The sequence below is a fragment of the Leucoraja erinacea genome, chromosome 2 (assembly GCF_028641065.1).
Source record: "Leucoraja erinacea ecotype New England chromosome 2, Leri_hhj_1, whole genome shotgun sequence".
Classification (NCBI taxonomy): Eukaryota; Metazoa; Chordata; class Chondrichthyes; order Rajiformes; family Rajidae; genus Leucoraja; species Leucoraja erinaceus.
This window is the reverse complement of record NC_073378.1, coordinates 109,844,819-109,865,778: the sequence shown is the minus strand read 5'-3', so window position 1 is coordinate 109,865,778 and position 20,960 is coordinate 109,844,819. Positions and strand designations below refer to the sequence as shown.

General features: G+C 45.3%; 2 protein-coding genes across 2 annotated transcripts; one reads left to right on the top strand and one right to left on the bottom strand.

Moving 5' to 3' along the window:
• Nucleotides 1-5,318: 5,318 nt before the first annotated feature.
• On the bottom strand, nucleotides 5,319-6,956 carry alg2 (ALG2 alpha-1,3/1,6-mannosyltransferase). Its single transcript, XM_055663291.1, has one exon. It carries the CDS (start codon nucleotides 6,916-6,918, stop codon nucleotides 5,710-5,712), a length of 1,209 nt encoding a protein of 402 aa, XP_055519266.1. The 5' UTR covers nucleotides 6,919-6,956; the 3' UTR covers nucleotides 5,319-5,709.
• Nucleotides 6,957-7,194: 238 nt separating this feature from the next.
• sec61b (SEC61 translocon subunit beta) lies at nucleotides 7,195-20,724 on the top strand. The gene is made up of 4 exons (XM_055663304.1): nucleotides 7,195-7,370; nucleotides 8,699-8,802; nucleotides 12,745-12,846; nucleotides 20,350-20,724. The coding sequence occupies exons 1-4, from the start codon at nucleotides 7,368-7,370 to the stop codon at nucleotides 20,435-20,437; spliced, it is 297 nt and encodes a 98-aa protein (XP_055519279.1). The 5' UTR covers nucleotides 7,195-7,367; the 3' UTR covers nucleotides 20,438-20,724.
• Nucleotides 20,725-20,960: the final 236 nt, after the last annotated feature.

The window sequence follows — 20,960 nt, the reverse complement described above, 5'->3', positions numbered from 1 at the left end:
TTGCTCAGGAACCCGAGTCTCAGAAACATCTTTGTAATTCTTCTTTATATTTTTTTGTGATTAATTACATCCTTCCCATAGCAGGATGACTAAAACTGAACACAATACTCCGAATCTCCATCGCAGGGGATAGACTTCTGACCAACACACACTACAAACCCACTGACTCACATGGCTATTCCCACCCTGCCCCCTGTAAGGACTCCATCCCCTATTCCCAATTCCTCCGCCTACGCTGCATCTGCTCCCAGGATGAGACGTTCCACACCAGGGCATCGGAAATGTCCTCGCTCTTCAGGGAATGTGGATTCCCCTCCTCCACCATAGATGAGGCTCGCACCAGGGTCTCTTCCATACCCCGCAACACTGCTCTCTCTCCCCATCCCCACACTCGCAACAAGGGCAGAGTCCCCCTAGTCCTCACCTTTCACCCCACCAGCCGGCAAATACAACAAATCATCCTCCTCCATTTTCGCCACCTCCAACGTGACCCCACCGCTCGCCACATCTTCCCATCTCCCCCCATGTCTGCCTTCCGCAAAGACCGCTCCCTCCACAACTCCCTTGTCAATTCTTCCCTTCCCTCCTGTACCCCACCCCGTCCCCGGGCACTTTCCGTTGCAACCGCAAGAAATGCAACACCTGTCCCTTTACCTCACCCCTCGACTCCATTCAAGGACCCAAGCAGTCGTTCCAGGTGCGACAAAGGTTCACCCGTATCTCCTCCAACCTCATCTACTGCATCCCCTGCTCTAGATGCCAGCTGATTTACATCAGTGAGACTAAGCGGAGGTTGGGCGATCGTTTCGCCGAACACCTCCGCTCAGTCCGCAATAACCTACCTGAACTCCCGGTGGCTCAGCACTTCAACTCCTCCTCCCATTCCCAATCCGACCTCTCTGACCTGGGTCTCCTCCATTGCCAGAGTGAGCAACACCGGAAATTGGAGGAACAACACCTCATATTCCGCCTGGGTAGCCTGCGTCCGGTTGGCATGAACATTGAATTCTGCCAATTTTGCTAGCCCTTGCTGCCTCCTCCCCTTCCTTAACCCTCGAGTTGTCTCCTCCCATCCCCCCCTGAAGAAGGGTTTTGGCTCGGGCATAGATGATGCTCCTCCTCCCTTTTTCCTTCCTTCGGTTTTCCCCCCCCCCCCCCCCCCCCCCCACACTACCAATATCAGTCCGAAGAAGGGTTTCGGCCTGAAACGTTACCTATTTCCTTCACTCCATAGATGCTGCTGCACTCACTGAGTTTCTCCAGCATTTTTGTGTACCTTCGATTTTCCAGAATCTGCAATTCCTTCTTGAACACAATACTCCGAATGCAGCTTCACCAATGTTCTGTACAACTGTAACATAACATTCTAACTTCTCTACTTATAAAGGCCAATTTAGTAAAAGCTTTCCTTACACCCTGTCTACAAGTTACATCATTTTCAGGGAACTATGTATCTGTGCTCCTAGATCCCTCTGCTCTACAACACTCCCCAGGGCACTATCATTCACAAAGCCCTGGTTTGACTTCCCAAAATGCAACACCTTGCACTTTGGTCTTTGCCGAGGCGATCTCCCGGTTGGCAAACATTTTAACTCCCCTTCCCATTTCCATACTGACCTTTCTGTCCTGGGCCTCCTCCACTGTCAGAGTGAGGCCGCATGCAAATTGGAGGAACAGCACCTCTTATTTCGCTTGGGCAGCTTACAACCCAGCGATATGAATATTGATTTCTCTAATTTCAAGTAACCCTTGCTTCTAACTCTCTTTACCTCTCCATCCTAGTCGTCCCGCTAGTTCACAGATCTTATTCCTTCATTATCATCTCTTCCACAGCCAACGATGGAACATTGTCGGCTCCACCTTTCCTTGGTCATTGGTTCTGGCTTTGGCAGCGGCATCTATCTTCGTTCTCTGCATCTTTTCATAACTTCCACAGGTCTGAGTTTCCCTCTCCCGACTCTGTAAGTTGCAGTCCAAGTGAAGAAGGGTCTCAACCCAAAATATCGCCTATTCCTTTCTTTGAGATGCTGCCTGACCCACTAATTTACTCCAGCATTTTGTGTAACTATCTTCGGTATAAACCAGCATCTGCAGGTTCTTCCTTCACAACGATTCAGCTTCCACAGGTCTGAGGAAATAAAGTTTAATTTCCAAGAGTCACTAAGCATTCATTTAAACACTATTGCAAAAGAAAAATAATAATTTGCTTGCATGTAAGTTGCAGAGTAGAAACTATACTTATCAATAACAGATATTTGTATATTTTAGGGCAGAATTCAGTTTGATTCCGATTTCACAAAGGTTGATTGACCCATTTTTTCTTATCAGCTCTTACCTTAACAAGGACCTAAACCTACTACAATCTGCCCTCCGCCACAACAGATCAATTGGAGATGCAATCTCGCTGGCTCTCCATTCTCCACTTGCAGAAAAACAAACGCAGGCTGTTGTGCATTGGCTACAACTTGGAATTCAACAGCATCTGTAAATAGCTTGTTTTAAGTTTCTCCCCAGTCTAGTTGCAGTCAAATAAAATACTGAGTCAAGCACTTGTGCATCTAAACTTTATTTTGGAAAAACACAATAACAGTTCTCCACTACTATACTAACCACCGCGGGTTTGATCCTTGTATCTGCCTGGCCAAGCCCTCCTAGCCTCGTGCAAGCAGAGACACTCCAGAAGGTCACGCAATCCCAAGCGTTCTCCCAGAAGATTGACACAGGACCTCGTGAGAGCGGCCTTTTATAGGTCCCCGAACCTTGAGGGGCCGAACCACATGGGGGTGGTCTCTCTACAGTCCAATAACACATCGATTAACACAGTACATGATAGACATTTCCCTAACCCAATAATAGTGACTAATACAATGTACCTGACAAAGTTTTTAAATGCAGTTAACAGAGATGAATTATGCAACATGTGCCTGGATATTCAATACACACAGACAAGGCTCAACACTTAACCCAATCAACATCTAGCAAAGTAATGCTTTGCAACAATATTTACAATGTGTATGTCTGGGTTTGCATTCACCCAATCCGTTTCATGCAATTTACACCTAATTGTCAGAAACTGCAGATGTTCCATTCTCTTCCTGCAATTCTTATCTAGGCTCTAGACAAGCAGGCACCATTCTGCAGCTTGTCCCATTTCTGCAGAAGGCACATTTAAATTGACCAAATGGCCTAGCAGCCCAGAAGCCTTTACTCAATATTAGTGTCCTGGCATCTCCAATTTGGCCAGAATTAACTCCAAGCTTGTTTTCAAACTCAGGGAACTGGGTCCCTGCTCATCCCAATGCAATGGAATCCTCGACCCTCAGAATGGCAGCCAACATCATGAAAGACCCACACCACCTTGGCCATGCTCACATTTCACTCCTACCAACCTGAAGAAGATATAGGAGTCTGAAAACCATAACAACTAGGTTTGTAAATAAGTTTTTCCCACCAAATATCAGGCGTATGAACACCACAGTGTACTCACCTATGCACCAAGGACTTATTTGCACTAACATTGCTACGGGGCGGCCATGGTGGCGCTGCGGTAGAGTTGCTGCCTTAGACCTTGCAGCGCTGTGTGCAGAGTTTGTACGTTCTCCCCGTGACCGGGTGGGTTATCTCTGAGATCTTCGTTTTCCTCCCGCACTTCAAAGAGGTACAGGTATGTAGGTTAATTGGCTTGGTTTATGTGTAAATTGTCCCTAGTGTGTGTAGGATAGCGTTAATATGCAGGGATCGCTGGTCAGTGCGGACTCGGTGGGCTGAAGGGCCTGTTTCCATGCTGTATCTTTAAACTAAACCAAACATTGGAGTTACTAATTCATTGAATTTTGTTTATTATATATTATCTCTGTATATTATGTTTAAAGGTCAGTTATATTGATGCATTGTTCCATTGTCAGTGCATATAAGGTACGCAAAAATGTAACTCAGCGGGTGCAGCAGCATCTATGGAGCGAAGGAAATAGGCGACGTTTCGGTCCGAAACCCTTCTTCAGACTGATGGGGGGCGGGGAGAAGAAAGGAAAAAGGAGGAGCCCGAGGGCTGAGGGAGAGATAGGATGGGGAGGAGACAGCAAGGGCTAACAAAATTGGGAGAATTCAATGTTCGTGCCCCCAGGATGCAGACTCCCCATATGAGGTGCTGTTCATCCAATTTCCAGTGGTGCTCACACCGGCCATGGAGGAGACCCAGGACAGAGCGGTCGGATACGGAATGGCAATTAAACACTGTTGACTCTTTTGATACCGTAGCCATAGTTGGTAATTGAGTATTTGCCAAAGAAGTAATGATGTGCATACCCATGAGAAGGTAGACAAAAATGCTGGAGAAACTCAGCGGATGAGGCTGCATCTATGGAGTGAAGGAACAGGTGACGTTTCGGGTCGAGACCCTTCTTCAGACTTATGTGGGCGGGATGGGGGGAAAGAAAGGAAGAGGCGGAGACAGTTGGCTTGTGGGAGAGCTGGGAAGGGGGAGAGGAAGGAGGGAGAATGCAAGGACTATTTGAAGTTGGAGAAGTCAATGTTTATACCTTTTGGGGTTTGATTTTCTCATTCACATAGTTTCTGAGTTGGTCAAGTTTTTCCCTCCCCACACAAGTAGCTTCAATCGTAGCTAATATATTTACCAAGGAAGTTGAGGTGTATAAACTTATCATAAACTGGTGCTCCAAAGCGATACAGTGGCACAGCAATGGAGCTGTTGCCCCACAGTGCCATGAGACCTGTGTTTAATCGTGACTATGGGTGATGAATATTTTGGAGAATATTACTGCCCCATTAGGCAACCATTTAAAAATAGAGCAATAGAACACTGTGCGCCACCAGAAAGTGCAATTAAAGTTTTAAAATGAACAGGTTCTGCTTGATTGACAATAATGAAACCAAAGGTAGGTCAACAGCATTCAACATGGACAGCTGGGAGCCGGTCACATCAATAAATATAAGAATTTAGATGAGATGATTACAATAGTACCAAATAACATAAGACTGAATAAGCAATAGAGCTTAATTGAGTGGAAAACAATAATACCACCTCTGCTGGATGAAGTGATCGCTGGCAAAGGTAGAACATTGGCATGGTCTGGCACCAACCCAATGTATTCCTAAATAAATTAGAAATTGGAAGAATTCTCAATTGGCAAGCATTTCAAATCACCTGACAAAAACAGTGGCATCTGGATTTTGTTTTAATGAGTTAAGACTTGCAGGTATAAGAATAAAGGACTCAAAATGCTTCAATGCTTTGTGGTATTGAAAGGATTAATGTAAGGGTGCATTTGACATTTAAAAAATACTGACAAAATATAATATTATATTTGTATTTTAGATCACAGGACAAAGAAAACGTTTGCATTTTTATTAAAATATTGCTTGCTTAAAGAATGTTTCATGTTGCCAGATAAATTTCCACCATTTCTGTCAATTTCATAGCATCCTCTCCCCTCTATTCATGTCTCCAAAACGGTTCTCATTCTGTATGGGATACCTTGGTTTTCTACTTAGGTTTTAAAATTCGACCTGCCCTCTTCCTGGCACATACTGCACATTTCACTTTAACGGACCTAAAACTATCCTTTCATATTACATGTAATTTACATGTGCCGCCAGCTTTAGAAAAAAGAACTTTTCCGCCAGCGTGACAGCTGTCACATTGTGCAAATGCATTAACACTGCAACTACCATTCCACCCTGTCGTAGATTTCAATGTGCTAACGTGCAGATATAGCGATATAATTGTTCTTCGAAGGCATCTGAAGAAAATGTTTGTAGCACTCGAGTTCTTCCAGCTTCTCCCATTTTTGCCCGTAATTCGGGAGTCATGACAAGCTTCTCCATGGCTTCGGCGAAGCAGCTTGGCGAAGGATGACAGAGAAAGCCAGTGACCCGGTCTTGAATGGACTCCAGGGGCCCTCCTGAGTTTGCGGCGATGACAGGGCGCCGGGCATACATGGCCTCCAAGGGCACGATGCCGAAGTGCTCGTTGCTCGGAGTGTACAGCACGCAGCTGCTGCGGCCGAGTAGCCAAACCTTCTGATCATCCGAGAACGACCTGAGGAAAGTCACGTCGTCGGACAGCTGCAGCCTCCCGACCAGCTCCTGCAGCTCCCGGTAATAGTCCACGTTTTCCTGCAGCCTCGGGTCGTAGCCTCCGGCCAGGACCAGGTGCACCGTCTGCCAGTCGGCCCAGGCCAGCCTGGCGCGGAGGGCGTGCAAGGCCTCCACCGCCAGAACCAAGTTCTTCTTCCTCTCGAACCGATTGATGGAGAGGAAAAGCAGCTGCTTGTCGGGCGGCAGCGGGACGTCGGCGGCCGGCGCCTCCTTGTCGAGGGCGGCCACGTTCAGGGACGGGTAAAGCACGTCGGGGTCCAGGTGGCTCAGGCTGCGGAAAGTGCGCTTGAAGACGCCGGCCGTGAACCTGCTGTTGACCAGCACCAGGTCGGCCAGGCCGGTGGTGGCCTCCTCCAGCCAGTCGAGGGGCCACCGGTACAGCCTCTTGAGTAGGGTCCGCCTCTGGCTCAGCAGCAGGTCGGGGAAGTGACAGTAGAAGAGCACCCGCTTGGGGCGGCGGCACAGCTTGAGGACGGGGAGGCAGGCGGACACCTGGTCGCAGAAGACCACGTCGAATTCCTCGCCGCTCAGGAAGACCAGGTAGAAGGCAACGAAGAGCATCCGCAGCGCGGCGCAGACGGCGTGGCCGCGGCCCAGCATAGAGCGGGGCAGCCAGTCGCCCGCACACCTCACGCCCAGCCCCGGATCCAGGCTCTCGGCGAAGCAGCGCGCCCGGTCGTGGTGAGCCGTCCAGATCTGCACCTTGCAGCCGCGACGGTGCAGCGCCAACGCAGCGTCCAACACCAGCCGCTCGGCGCCGCCGATCCCCAGGTCCGGGTGCAGGAAAACCACGCTCGCCATCGCAGTCCCCACGGCCTCCTCCCTCCTCCCTCCTCCCTCACAGGCGGCGGCTCATGCTGCCCTCAGCTGAGCCTGGGCTACTGCTGCTGCTCATTTTGCAACAAACACAAACATGCAGACGGACGATTTAAATGAAAACAACGGGGAGATTTTTTTTTTCTTCCCTCTCTCGGCGCTTAAATGTACTTTTTCTCGTTTGATCGTTGTTCAGGTCAGGCGATGTGGCGGCTCCCACGTGAAGGGGAGAATGGGGTCCTGATTGTGAGTCGTGGCCACTGCCGACAGCAGGCGTTCCCCGGCAGTGAGTGAGTGAGGACTGTGTATTGCACAAGGCAGCAGTTTCCCAGCAGTGTAGACTCGACACTGTCTAAAGGCAGGAGCTCCCCGGCAGCGAGGACAGTGCACCGTGCAAGAGAGCTCGGATCGAGCGGACCCCGGCGTTAGTTACCATGGTTAGTGGCGTTCTGGAACGCGGAAAATCCAGGCCGCGTTCCGTGCACGGGTCAACATTCTAAGGAGGAAGGAAGAAGGGGGGGGGGGGTTGCAAAAGCAACGCTCATGGAGACTCGCTAATCGCAACACGGCCTTCAGAGTTCCCCACTAAACAGCAAAGATTTCGTGGCCCAACCGAACCGGCCTCTATTTTTAGGAATAAGTTTGTCTATTTGTTTCCCTTTACTAACGTCTTTCGGCTTATTGGGGAGACGACCTGGTTTTAGTAAAGCCACGTCAGCAACACCACACACGTTGACGGCTTTAATTACATTGGGGGTGGACACAAAATGCTGGAGCAACTCGGGCAGCATCTCTCTCGAGAGAGGGAATGGGTGACGTTTCGGGTCGAGTCCCTTCTTCAGACATTGGGGTTGTGTATTCGCATTGTGAATCTTTTTCGTTCGAATAACTCGTGAATCGAAAGAGATAGTTTCGTTGTTATTTGAATGTAAATATTCACGTATTTTTGAGTTTTTATGGCTCAATTTTGTACGCTTTTCTCCCCGTATCTCGCAGCTGTAGGATATTCACTAAATCGTGCATTTGTTCAAAGAAACTCCGTTTTGGAGAAGGTCTTTCATGACTCAAATTTTAGCATTTGAGCTTGGTAGCCTTTTGGTCTTGAGCTTGGTCTTGATGTAATCTTGGTTAACAACCGTTGCAACATCGAAACAATACAGTACAATTCGATGTCTTGAATAGTGCTGTTTGTTTATTAATTCAGTGTAAAGTTTGGTAACACATAATAATGATTACTTAAGAAATACATTAAAGGTGGTTTCTATTGCATTTGGGGTTGTCGCATTTTGACTTGGCATGCATAAAACAAAAATGAATTTATTTAATTAATTTAGCCCCTGAAATTGTGGGAATATTTAAAATTATACCATTGTGTGAGGAATAGTGGCCAATGAGCATGTTCCATGCATGTAGCTCGAAATCAATTTCTATTTACCAGCCACAGGGATCTCTGTGATTAACTCAATGGGGTTGGAAATGTTCACCATGTAAACTGTCATCAGAGGTTTCAGATTAAAGTGGATCCAATTTACCTTGATTATCCTGTTTTACTGAACTGCAACCTTTAAAGACCCAGAAACCACTCTATTCACAACTCCTGTACAGAAAATATCCCACTTGTAAGGCAGATGGCCACTATTAAATCTAGCTCCCAATATTGTTTAGGAAGAGGTTGTATTGTGGAACTTCATCAATATTTACTGCATTGGTGTATGGCAAGTGCATTTTATTCCCTGGTGCTAATTCCTTGCCTTGACCCTTTCAGCCTGGACCTGCTGCAAGTGCAACAAATGTCGGTGCCTCCAGCCGATCGCCCAGTAAAGCTGTGGCTCCCCGGGCTGCTGGTAGTGGATCCACCGTGAGACAGAGGTAAATAATTTGGAACCGGCATGATTATTTGGTGCTTGTTTTCAGTAATATCCAACGTGGTAAACAGCAAAATTTACACTGGATACTTCTATATATATATATATATATATATATATATTGATCACCTGTTCACACAGTTCTTGGTTATCCACTTTCTCTTCCATTCCCTACACATTCAGGGCAATTTATCCAGTCCAATTAATTACCAACTCGCATGTCTTTGAAATCTGAGAGGAAATGCGCCCATGGAGAACATGTAAACTCCATACAGACAGCACCTGAGGCCAGGATCGAACTGGAGTCTCTAGAGCTGTGTGCCAGCAGCTCTACCAGCTAATTTCTGGCATGTTAACCACAGTATTGTTGTGCCACTCTAATAAAGCTTTGTCAAATGTTGCTATTATGCTTTGAAATGGGAAGAGCCACAGGTTTTAATTTATGCATAGTCTTAGGCTCTCCCACCAGTAGAAACATTGTCTCCACATCCACTCTATCCAGGCCTGTTGTGTGTTAAGTTGGAAAAGTATGGTGGCAAGTTGGTAATGGGGAAGTACAATGGGATCTGGGGGTCCTTGCTCATCAGTCAATGATAGTAAGCATGCAGGTACAGCAGGCAGTGAAGAAAGCGAATGGCATGTTGGCCTTCATAACAAGAGGAGTTGAGTACAGGAGCAATGGGGTTGTACCTGGACTATTGTGTGCAGTTTTGGCCACTGTTTAAGAATAAGGGCTAAGCCATTTAGAACGGAGATTTTCACACAGAGAGTTGTGAGCGTGGAATTCTCTGCCTCAGAGGGCGGTGGAGGCTGGATACTTTCAAGAGAGAGCTAGATAGGGCTCTTAAGGATAGCAGAGTCAGGGGATATGGGGAGAAGGCAGGAACGGGGTACTAATTGTGGGTGATCAGCCATGATCACATTGAATGGCGGTGCTGGCTCAAAGGGCCAAATGGCCTACACCTGCACCTATTGTCTATTTTCTATTGCCCTTCACTTTTCGGTAAGTTTCAATTAGGACCCCCACAGCCCCAATGCCATCAAACGTTCATCATATGTTAGTGGAGATGATGCATCCTGTGACATGCCAGCATCACTACAGACATTTATCTTGATCACAAGAAGTTTGAGTTGATGAGTCTTTTTAGGTAGTTCTCGGAATTGAAGATGACGTGTTCCTATTCTGTTTTTGAATTGAGATGGATAATGATGCCAATGTGGGATCAGCAGACTCTACCGCAGATGGCGCTGGGGGTGTTTGAAGGGATGAGCCGTTTAATTCTTAACACCCATCCTCGGAACTCTCCATCCATTGCACATGTGTCAGAGATACAAAAGAGTTGATAAGGATGAAGACACAAGAGACTGCAGATGCTGGAATCTGGAGCAAAATATAAACTGGAGGAACTCAGCAGGTCAAGCAGCATCTATGGAGGCTAATGTGACCCTGCATCTGGACTGTAAAAGTCTGTTTAACGGGTCGAATTCCTCCAGTAGTTTGTTTTCGAAGTCGGCAAGTGTTCAGAGGCTTCGCGCAGATCCTTGAATTCATTTAACTGTCCATCTGGTAATCTTGATGATGATCCTATGATATGAATTCAATGCATGTTCTGGAAATCTGGCATTGAATGAGTCAAGGGGGTTGACACTCATTTATGGGGTGGGAGATTGCAACCTTCACGTGGTCCACCCTGTTTCGACGAGCACAGTCAACCTGGCGTGCACAAACAAGATCAAACAGAACAGGTCGTTTTACAACTTTAGGCTGTGCATGCCGTACGCAAGAAGAAGACACTCATTTATGCCTTGTGTGCTTCAGAAGTGATGCTTTAGCACCAATTTTATACCATCTGGATGTGTCTTCAAATGAAAACTTTGAAATAAAAACAGAATTGGTGGAAATGCTCTAGACCAGGCAGTATCTGTGGAAAGGGAAATCCTATCAATATTTAATGTTTCAGGCTGGGGGCTGCTTCAAAACTAGGAAATAGAACATCATGTTTCTAAAAGAAAAGGAAATTTTAAGTTGCAGAGTAGGTGATGGATAGGACTAGGACCAGGCCAGTATCTGTGGTTAAAACCTTTTATCCGGCCTTGGGAAACACTTGTCCTATCGGACATATTTAGAATGGAAGATTTCAGGCTGGGGGCTGCTTCAAAAGTCTGGAGCAGCTGCCTCCTCCCCGGAGACCGGGAGAATCATTGCATATCAGTTAGTTTAAAAGAAAAGGTAATTTAGTCCCCTACCTACCTGGTCGGCGACTCCCAACCTCGCGGAGCTGGGGGCTGTCCGGCCGCGGGCGGCGCCGGTTGTAGCTCCGACGTGACCCCTGGAAGGCGCTAAAACGCGGCCCGGGTTAGCTCCGAGAATGGGGAGTCCACGTCGCAGCACTGGGATACCAGCGGGGAGCGAGCAATGCCTTACCGGGTCGCCGTGCGGCAAACTCCGGAGCGCTGTGGCCGCCTTCTTCCAACATTCGCGGAGCGTCGCTGGATTTGGAGACGCGGAGCTGGGGGCTCCGTCTGGCCGCGGGCGGCGCCGGTGCGGACGCCGCCGACTCCCGACATTCGCGGAGCTGGGGCGTCCGGCCGCGGGCCGCGCTGGATTTGGAGCGCCTCGCAGCCAGGGGTAGAGTTGCCGGGGTCGGAGCTACAACCGGCGCCGCCCGCGGGGTCGGAGCTACACCGGCGGCGCCCCGCGGCCCCACCGGCCACAGCGCTGCGGAGCTTACTGCACAGCGACCCGGTAAGGCATTGACCGCTCCCCGCCTCTCCGACCAGGTAGGGGACTAAGAATTAAAGTTTACCCCTTCACCCCCCTTCACATAAAAGCCCTCCAAACTAACTGACTAACATTTAAGGAATGATTTACAGATGTTTAAGCGTCTCCCGGTCTCCAGGGAGGATTGAAGCCGCTACATTTAAAAATCTTGCCCTGTAGATTTCTTTGGCCCAAACGCGAGCTTTGGTGCGCACTACATATGGAAAAAATGCTTTTCGGATTTAAACCGATTAAAAGGTTGTGCAATACTAATAGCAGGACTGGGGATATGCCCAGCCATTTTTGCTGAATTTTTAAATGTTTAACAGAGAATTAGTAACTGCATTTGCTACTTCATCCATGACCACTGCACAGAGAATTAGTAACTGCATTTGCTACTTCATCCATGACCACTACACAGTTCATTTTGTACTTTTAATACTGTTTATAACATTAGCTGGAAGGTAAAGTTAAGGTAAAGGTACAGAGGTATGAGGGAGGAGCTAACTAAAGTTGATTGGAAAGGGACCCTAGCAGGAGTGATGCAGACCAGCGGCATTGGTGCCTGCTGTACAAGTGAAACGACACAAAGAGCTGGAGTAACTCAGCCGACTGAATCAGTCTGAGGAAGTGTCACAATGTCACGATCCGTGTTCTCCAGAGATTCTGACCCGCTGAATCACTCCAGCACTTTGTGTCCTTTCGGTGGGTGAAGAAGGGCTTGCTGGTGCACTTTGCGAATCGGGAGTGTGGTCAGAAGCCAGGGCTCTAAATGGCCGGGGAGACGGTGCTAGCTGGGGATGGGCCGGCAGGTCTGTCCACTATATCCAACATCTGTTATAACGGGGGCCATTAAAATGAGGGTTTACTGTATTGTCTTTAAGAAACAGTTATAAGAGAAGATTGAGAGCATAGTTGATTATTTCACAATGGAAAGGACACAACCGGAAAGAGCGCTCTGCACTCGCATTGCCATCCGTGGCCGTTGAGGGAATTTCAATGGAGCTATTGGAATTTTGTCCGGACTATTCGGGTGGGCGGACTATCAGTTGCTGGAAAATCAGTGATCCATAATCTTGGATCAAAGGAGATCTGTCTGAATGCATGACTGTCTCTATTGCAATGCTAATTGAGAAATAACAGTGCAATGTGGGCCTTATGCCTATTTCTTTATTTCCTCTCCAGGAAAGCTACCAGCAGTGCAGTGAGCCGTACTGGTCGAACCACCTCAGCAGGTACTGGTGGAATGTGGCGGTTCTATACAGAGGATTCTCCTGGGCTTAAAGTGTAAGTGCTTTCTGTGGATACTGAATCACAATGTAGTCTTCATTTGTCTGGTTGAGTGTTTTAATTCATGTACTAATTGCTATAAATTCCACTTTTCCATTTTTCACTATATCCATTTTGCTTTTATGTAATTACTGAATGGTGATTGCTGATCTAACAGCATCTTGTTTCAAATTATTATTATTATTATTAAACCTAATGCCATGGAGGAGATAGATTAATATACTTGTTTATGTTATTGATTGATGACATTAACCAATGTTAATTTGGATTCCAGGGTTTGCTGCCTTGTATATTTTGCAGTCATCTTCTGTTTGAGTGGTATCGTCAGTAAAAAAAAAATGAAGGCTGGCAAAAGTGGGAATGTTATATTACATTTGTACAAGACATTGGTAAGGCCACATTTGGAGTATGGTGCGCAGTTTTGGCCACCCAGTTACAGGAAGGATGTCATTAATTTGAGGGCCTGGCCTATAGGGAAAACTTGAGCAGGCTCAGACTTTATTCCTAGGAGCAAAGGCTAAGTGGTTATCTTACAGAGGTATATAAAATCATGATGGGAATAGTTAGGGTTGATACAGGGGGAATCGATCATAAGTACATCGATTTAAGGTGAGAGGGGCGAGATTTAACTGGAACCTCGAGGGCAACTTTTTCACTCAATGGTGAGTATATGGGATGAGTTGACAATGGACATACAGTGGCTTGCAAAAGTATTCATACCCCTTGAACTTTTCCACATTTTGTCACGTTACAACCAGAAACGTAAATGTATTTTATTGGGATTTTATGTGATAGACCAACACAAAGTGGCGCATAATTGTGAAGTGGAAGGAAAATGATACATGGCTTACAAATTGTTTTACAAATAAAAAAATGAAAAGTATGGTGTGCAAAAGTATTCAGCTCCCTTTACTCTGATACCCCTAAATAAAATCCAGTACAACCAATTGCCTTCAGAAGTCACCTAATTAGTAAATAGAGTCCACTTGTGTGTAATCTAATCTCAGTATAAATACAGCTGTTCTGTGAAGGCCTCAGAGGTTTGTTAGAGAACATTAATGAACAAACAACATCATGAAGCCCAAGGAACACACCAGACAGGTCAGGGATAAAGTTGTGGAGAAGTTTAAGGCAGGGTTAGGTTAAAAAAAAATAACCCAAGCTTTGAACATCTCACGGAGCACTGTTCAATCCATCATCCGAAAATGGAAAGAGTATGGCACAACTGCAAACCTACCAAGACATGGCCGTCCCCCTAAACTGACAGGCTGGGCAAGGAGAGCATTGATCAGAGAAGCAGCCAAGAGGCCCATGGTAACTCTGGAGGAGCTGCAGAGATCCACAGCTCAGGTGGGAGAATCTGTCCACAGGACAACTATTAGTCGTGCACTCCACAAATCGGGCCTTTATGGAAGAGTGGCAAGAAGAAAGCCATTATTGAAAAAAAGCCATAAGAAGTCCCGTTTGCAGTTTGCCACAAGCCATGTGGGGGACACAGCAAACATGTGGAGGAAGGTGCTCTGGTCAGATGAGACCAAAATTGAAGTTTTTGGCCTAAATGCAAAACGCTATGTGTGGCGGAAAACTAACACTGCCCATCACCCTGAACACACCATCCCCACTGTGAAACATGGTGGTGGCAGCATCATGCTGTGGGGATGCTTTTCTTCAGCAGGGACAGGGAAGCTGGTCAGAGTTGATGGGAAGATGGATGGAGCCAAATACAGGGCAATCTTGGAAGAAAACCTGTTAGAGTCTGCAAAAGACTTGAGACTGGGGCGGAGGTTCACCTTCCAGCAGGACAACGACCCTAAACATACAGCCAGAGCTACAATGGAATGGTTTAGATCAAAGCATATTCATGAGTTAGAATGGCCCAGTCAAAGTCCAGACCTAAATCCAATTGAGAATCTCTGGCAAGACTTGAAAATTGCTGTTCACAGACGCTCTCCATCCAATCTGACTGAGCTTGAGCTATTTTGCAAAGAAGAATGGGCAAAAATTTCAGCCTCTAGATGTGCAAAGCTGGTAGAGACATACCCCAAAAGACTTGCAGCTGTAATTGCAGCGAAAGGTGGTTCTACAAAGTATTGACTCAGGGGGGCTGAATACTTTTGCACGCCACACTTTTCAGTTTTTTATTTGTAAAAAAATTTGAAAACCATGCATCATTTTCCTTCCACTTCACAATTATGCACCACTTTGTGTTGGTCTATCACATAAAATCCCAATAAAATACATTTACGTTTGTGGTTGTAACGTGACAAAATGTGGAAAAGTTCAAGGGGTATGAAAACTTTTGCAAGCCACTGTAGATAGAGCAGGTACTATAAACAACATTTAATAGTCACTTGGACAGTTGTGTGGACAGAAAATGTTTAGAGGAATATGGGACAAGCCTGGGTGGGCCTCTTGATTGGTATGAATGAATATAACTATGATTAAATATAGGAATATATGGTAAAATTAAGCTAGAATAAGCTCAACAATAAAAAACATAAATCTATTAAAGAGCTGGAAATATCCCTTTGGAATCATAGAATCATCATAGAATGTGGAAACAGGCCCACGCCCACCAACATGCCCCATCTACACTCGTCCCACCTGCCTGTGTTTGGCCCATATCCTTCTGAACCTATCCTGTCTATGTACCTGTCCCAGTGTTTTCGGCTGCTCCCCCGTCCTCTTGAGGATATCATGCACCCGCTCCAAGATGTCCTATACCCTGGGACCAGGGAAGAACCTTACCATCCTGGAGTCTTGACCGCTGCCGCAGAATCTCCTGTCTGCCCCCCCTAACTAACTAGTCGCCCACAATGGCTCTGCCTAACGTCGCCAGCGTCAGGGTTGAAGTCGTAGCCCTGCCTGCTAATCAAACTTGGAAGTGTCGTCTGCCCCGACAGCTCCCAAGAGGGTGTACCTGTTTTGAAGATAAGATGTGTGCTGTGTGACCATTTCTTCAATTATTTGTGCAAAATAGTTCAGAATCCATTAAAAGTCGAGGAAGATCAAGAATGTGTCATTAATCAGTCTAACTGAAGGAAAATTGCTGCATAGTTAAGAGTAAATATTGCATGGTTGGCTGAGATGACATACGTGAGATGTGCCCTAGAATAGTGAAAGGCTTGTATAGAGTGGATGTGGAGAGGATGTTTCCACTAGTGGGAGAGTCTAGGACTAGAGGTCATAGCCTCAGAAGTAAAGGACGTTCTTTTGGGAAGAAGATATGGAGGAATTTCATTATTCAGAGGGTGGCGAATCTGTGGAATTCTTTGCCACTGAAGGCTGTGGAGGCCAAGTCAGTGGATATATTTAAGGCAGAGATAGATAGATTCTTAATATAGGTGTCCGAGGTTATGGGGAGAAAGCAAGAGAATAGGGTTAGGCGCGTGAGTTAGATCAGCCATGATTGAATGGTGTAGACGATGGGCCGAATGGCCTTATTCTGCTCCTATCGTTTATGATCTTATGATGAATTGAAAGGGTTTATAGGGATATGGGCCAAATAAAGCCAGGTGTGACTAGTGTAGAGGGGAGGGTGCATCTTGGTCGGCATTTGCAAGTTGGGCCAAAGGGCATGTTTTCATGCTGTTTCCATGCTCATGACCCTAATCATATTTTTAGTCATAAGAAATAGTTACACTTTTTAACAATTGTGATTGTAACAAATGGTCACATTTAGATTTTATTTTTCTGCCTCCATTGACTTTCTAGGCTCTGTTTTGTAGATGGGCAGAGATAGAGGGAAGATTGCACACTTGGGAAATGAAACGGGAGCTTTATGTCTTCATCAAATGCTACTTTTTTTGCAGTATAGGTCCACCACTGTTTTTTCGGCACCTTCAGTTCCAGAGCCTTTCTAGATATCTGTTATGCCGGATCAACAGAGGTTACGGCCTCTGGTGACTCGGATACCAGCCGGCAAAGTCGTCCGTGGAAGTTGGTTACGGGAACGGATCTTGTTTTGTCTGGATTTGTGGGAGGTGGGCTAGAATGACCATCAATTGCTGGCAAATCAGTGGTAGACCTGCACTTGTATATTTAATCTAACGTTAAATGGGTCTCATTTTTCGAATGGACACCCACTCAAAAGTTTTCTGTGCCGATGACAGGGTTTGGTACTATATTCCATGATGAATTTCAGGATTCAATGGGATCCCTTGTCTTTGTCATCATCATGTTCCAGATCATAGAAACATAGAAATTAGGTGCAGGAGTAGGCCATTCGGCCCTTCGAGCCTGCACCACCATTCAATATGATCATGGCTGATCATCCAACTCGGTATCCTGTACCTGCCTTCTCTCCATACCCTCTGATCCCCTTAGCCACAAGGGCCACATCTAACTCCCTCTTAAATATAGCCAATGAACTAGCCTCGACTACCCTCTGTGGCAGAGAGTTCCAGAGATTCACCACTCTCTGTGTGAAAAAGGTTTTTTCTCATCTCGGTTTTAAAGGATTTCCCCCCTATCCTTAAGCTGTGACCCCTTGTCCTGGACTTCCCCAACATCGGGAACAATCTTCCTGCATCTAGCCTGTCCAACCCCTTAAGAATTTTGTACGTTTCTATAAGATCCCCTCTCAATCTCCTAAATTCTAGAGTATAAACCAAGTCTATCCAGTCTTTCTTCATAAGACAGTCCTGACATCCCAGGAATCAGTCTGGTGAACCTTATCTGTACTCCCTCTATGGCAATAATGTCCTTCCTCAGATTTGGAGACCAAAACTGTACGCAATACTGCAGGTGTGGTCTCACCAAGACCCTGTACAACTGCAGTAGAACCTCCCTGCTCCTATACTCAAATCCTTGTGCTATGAAAGCTAACATACCATTCGCTTTCTTCACTGCCTGCTGCACCTGCATGCCTCCTTTCAATGACTGGTGTACCATGACACCCAGGTCTCGCTGCATCTCCCCTTTTCCTAATCGGCCACCATTTAGATAATAGTCTGCTTTCCTGTTTTTGCCACCAAAATGGATAACCTCACATTTATCCACATTTTACTGCATCTGCCAAACATTTGCCCACTCACCCAGCCTATCCAAGTCACCTTGCAGTCTCCTAGCATCCTCCTCACAGCTAACACTGCCCCCCAGCTTAGTGTCATCTGCAAACTTGGAGATATTGCCTTCAATTCCCTCATCCAGATCATTAATATATATTGTAAATAGCTGGGGTCCCAGCATTGAGCCTTGCAGTACCCCACTAGTCACTGCCTGCCATTGTGAAAAGGACCCGTTTACTCCTACTCTTTGCTTCCTGTTTGTCAGCCAGTTCTCTATCCACATCAATACTGAACCCCCAATGCCGTGTGCTTTAAGTTTGTATACTAATCTCTTATGTGGGACCTTGTCGAAAGCCTTCTGGAAGTCTAGATACACCACATCCACTGGTTCTCCCCTATCCACGCTACTAGTTACATCCTCGAAAAATTCTATAAGATTCGTCAGGCATGATTTTCCTTTCGTAAATCCATGCTGACTTTGTCCAATGATTTCACCACTTTCCAAATGTGCTGTTATCCCATCTTTAATAACTGATTCTAGCAGTTTCCCCACTACCGATCAAAATACAATTCTGCACAGCCCCAAAAGTTTGTCTTTAATGAAGCTCTTCACAATAAGTATTTGTAAATTGAACAAAATGTCTGTCGAGTGGAAAACTAGATTATGTTCCATCTTCCATCTTTTAGTGGGAGTTTCTCTTTGTAAGTGTCTATTTTTTTAAGTTAGCAGCTATTTTGCTCCTTTTAACTGGTACTTAATAACTTTTGTGTTGATTCATAAGTCACTTCAGGCTTGTAAATTAATGGGGTAAGTGGCATGTTTTTTAAGGTAATATTCTGTTCCTTGGGTATTGTCACTTTTTGAAGGTCAGCCTGTTCCTTGAATGTGTATGTCACTGCTAGATGAGTTTATCAGCTTTGACTGTGTTTCTAAGAATATGCACTCATTGATCTGAGCCTTTCAATATCTTCTGTTCATTGCACACTTGGGAAATGAAACTGGAGCTTTATGTCAAAGTGCATTCTTCATCTAATAACTTCAATGAGACAGATGAGTTCAAGATTTAAAAACTAATAGTTCACTAGTCATGACTGGCTGCTTTCATTTTCAGGTTCAGAATATTTTTAAACCCCAACTACATCTAACAAATAAATTTTAAATTGGAGCAAATTGTTAGCTACATTTTCTTTTGTCTTCATAATTCTGAGCTGTCTGTCATGTAAAGAGCTAGATTTTTTTAAAGTATTTTCAATCTTTTTTCCTCAATCCATAGCACTATGTTCTTGGTATAGGATGTAACGTCTGATGGTGTGACCATTGTCGCTGCATTTTGTCAAGAGTTAGATTAATTCTGTATTACTAGTAAATTAGCATAGATAAAATGAAAATTGGATATTTGAAAGGGAGAGATGGTGAATGCGTGGAATTTGACAGCCGACATGGACAAGATGGATTGAATGCCTGCCTTCTGCACTGGGTGACTCCTTGCTTCTTTGTATTTAATGTTTACGGGAGTGAAAATTGCCTTTTTTGTTTGGTTCTTTTAAAGTTTGCTTGGATCAAATCTATTAAGATCATGCCTACGTTTCTCGCCAGCCAAGCTCGGAGAACATGAATAATAATAAAATTATGTGGTGATAGCAACCTTTATTTGTTGAGTTCTGGAGCTAAAGTTTGTCGACTTCTTGCGATTTATTTCAACTTTCCAAAAAGTAATTGTACTTCCGATAAATTTAGTAGAAAACCACCATTATTCTGGTTCTGAACAAGTGAGCCACAGTGATCCTGTGGAATACGAGGTCTGGAGTTGTATATTTAGTGGAAAGTCTGTTTAAATTGTAATGTTGCCACAGGCAGTTGAGAATTGGGTGGGAACATCTTTGTTCGTGGTTAGAATATGGTCAGAATTTCCTGCTTGTGCAAAATATGCAATGTTGTGATGATTGTCCTCCTTTTCATTGTTGAGTTGTAATTAAATCTATGCTTTCTTGGTCTAACACCCCAAGGTTTGTGCTGCAGCTTTAGTTCGGATAAAGAAATGAGCTCCAATGGCTGTGGATTATTATAAAATGAATTGTATCTATCTATGTTCTATCTTCATTGGCACGATGTGATAGTAGTCTTGAGGTGATTTAGCCTTCCAATCCAAAATGTGTCCACGTTGTCGGTGTACAAGCAAAATGTTTGTCTAATGTTCATTTGGATTCAGGTTCCCGTTAGTTGTGTGTAAGTTACAAATGCTCACAGCAAATATTGCGAACAATGCATGCTTCGTAGTTCTAGGCTTGGTTTTGCCGAAACTGAGAGAGCAGAAATGAATTGAACTCGATACACTTCCTCCAGTGACATTATATGGGCACACTTGATGCACCACTAGGTGTCTCATTTGTCCCTTGTATTTCTCTAGGTGTATTGACATTGGAAGTAAAAGCAAGTAGTGGTGTATGCCGAGTGTGCCTCTATTGATTTTTTTTCTCTTTCTCTTCCCAGTGGGCCTGTTCCAGTGCTTGTTATGAGTCTACTGTTCATCGCTTCAGTATTCATGCTGCACATCTGGGGCAAGTACACACGCTCATAGACCAGACTTCAAGCTTCAACACTATATTCAGTCATCCTGGACCAAATGCCAATTTTATATGAGAACTTATTTCTGACACATTACATCCTGCTTTCTACTTGTGTAAATCGAAGTGAGGATCTTGCAAAGAATGGGTGCGGTATCTCAGTCCTTGTCTTAATTTCCATGAGGAGATGCTGCCATTTTGTTGGATTTCTGAAGTCTTTGTTGAATGTTCCTTTCTGACCTTTGTTTTACATTTTTGTCAAGCAGCTCACTGATGTTCTCCATTAAAAAATATATATATATTTCTATGGTGCGTTTTCTTTTGCATTAACAAACCGTTTTCATTGCGTACCACTCCACAGACTATTTTATGTGAATCATTTTGGAACAAGCAGGGCTATGGAGGCGGTCGGAGCAATTTTGGTGCTGCCGGAGTCTGAGTCGGTAAAAAAGTCCCCACTCCGATGCCGACCTTAACATAAATTTCAGAGACTATGTAAATCTCTGCCTTATCCACTGACTTGACCTTCACTGCCGT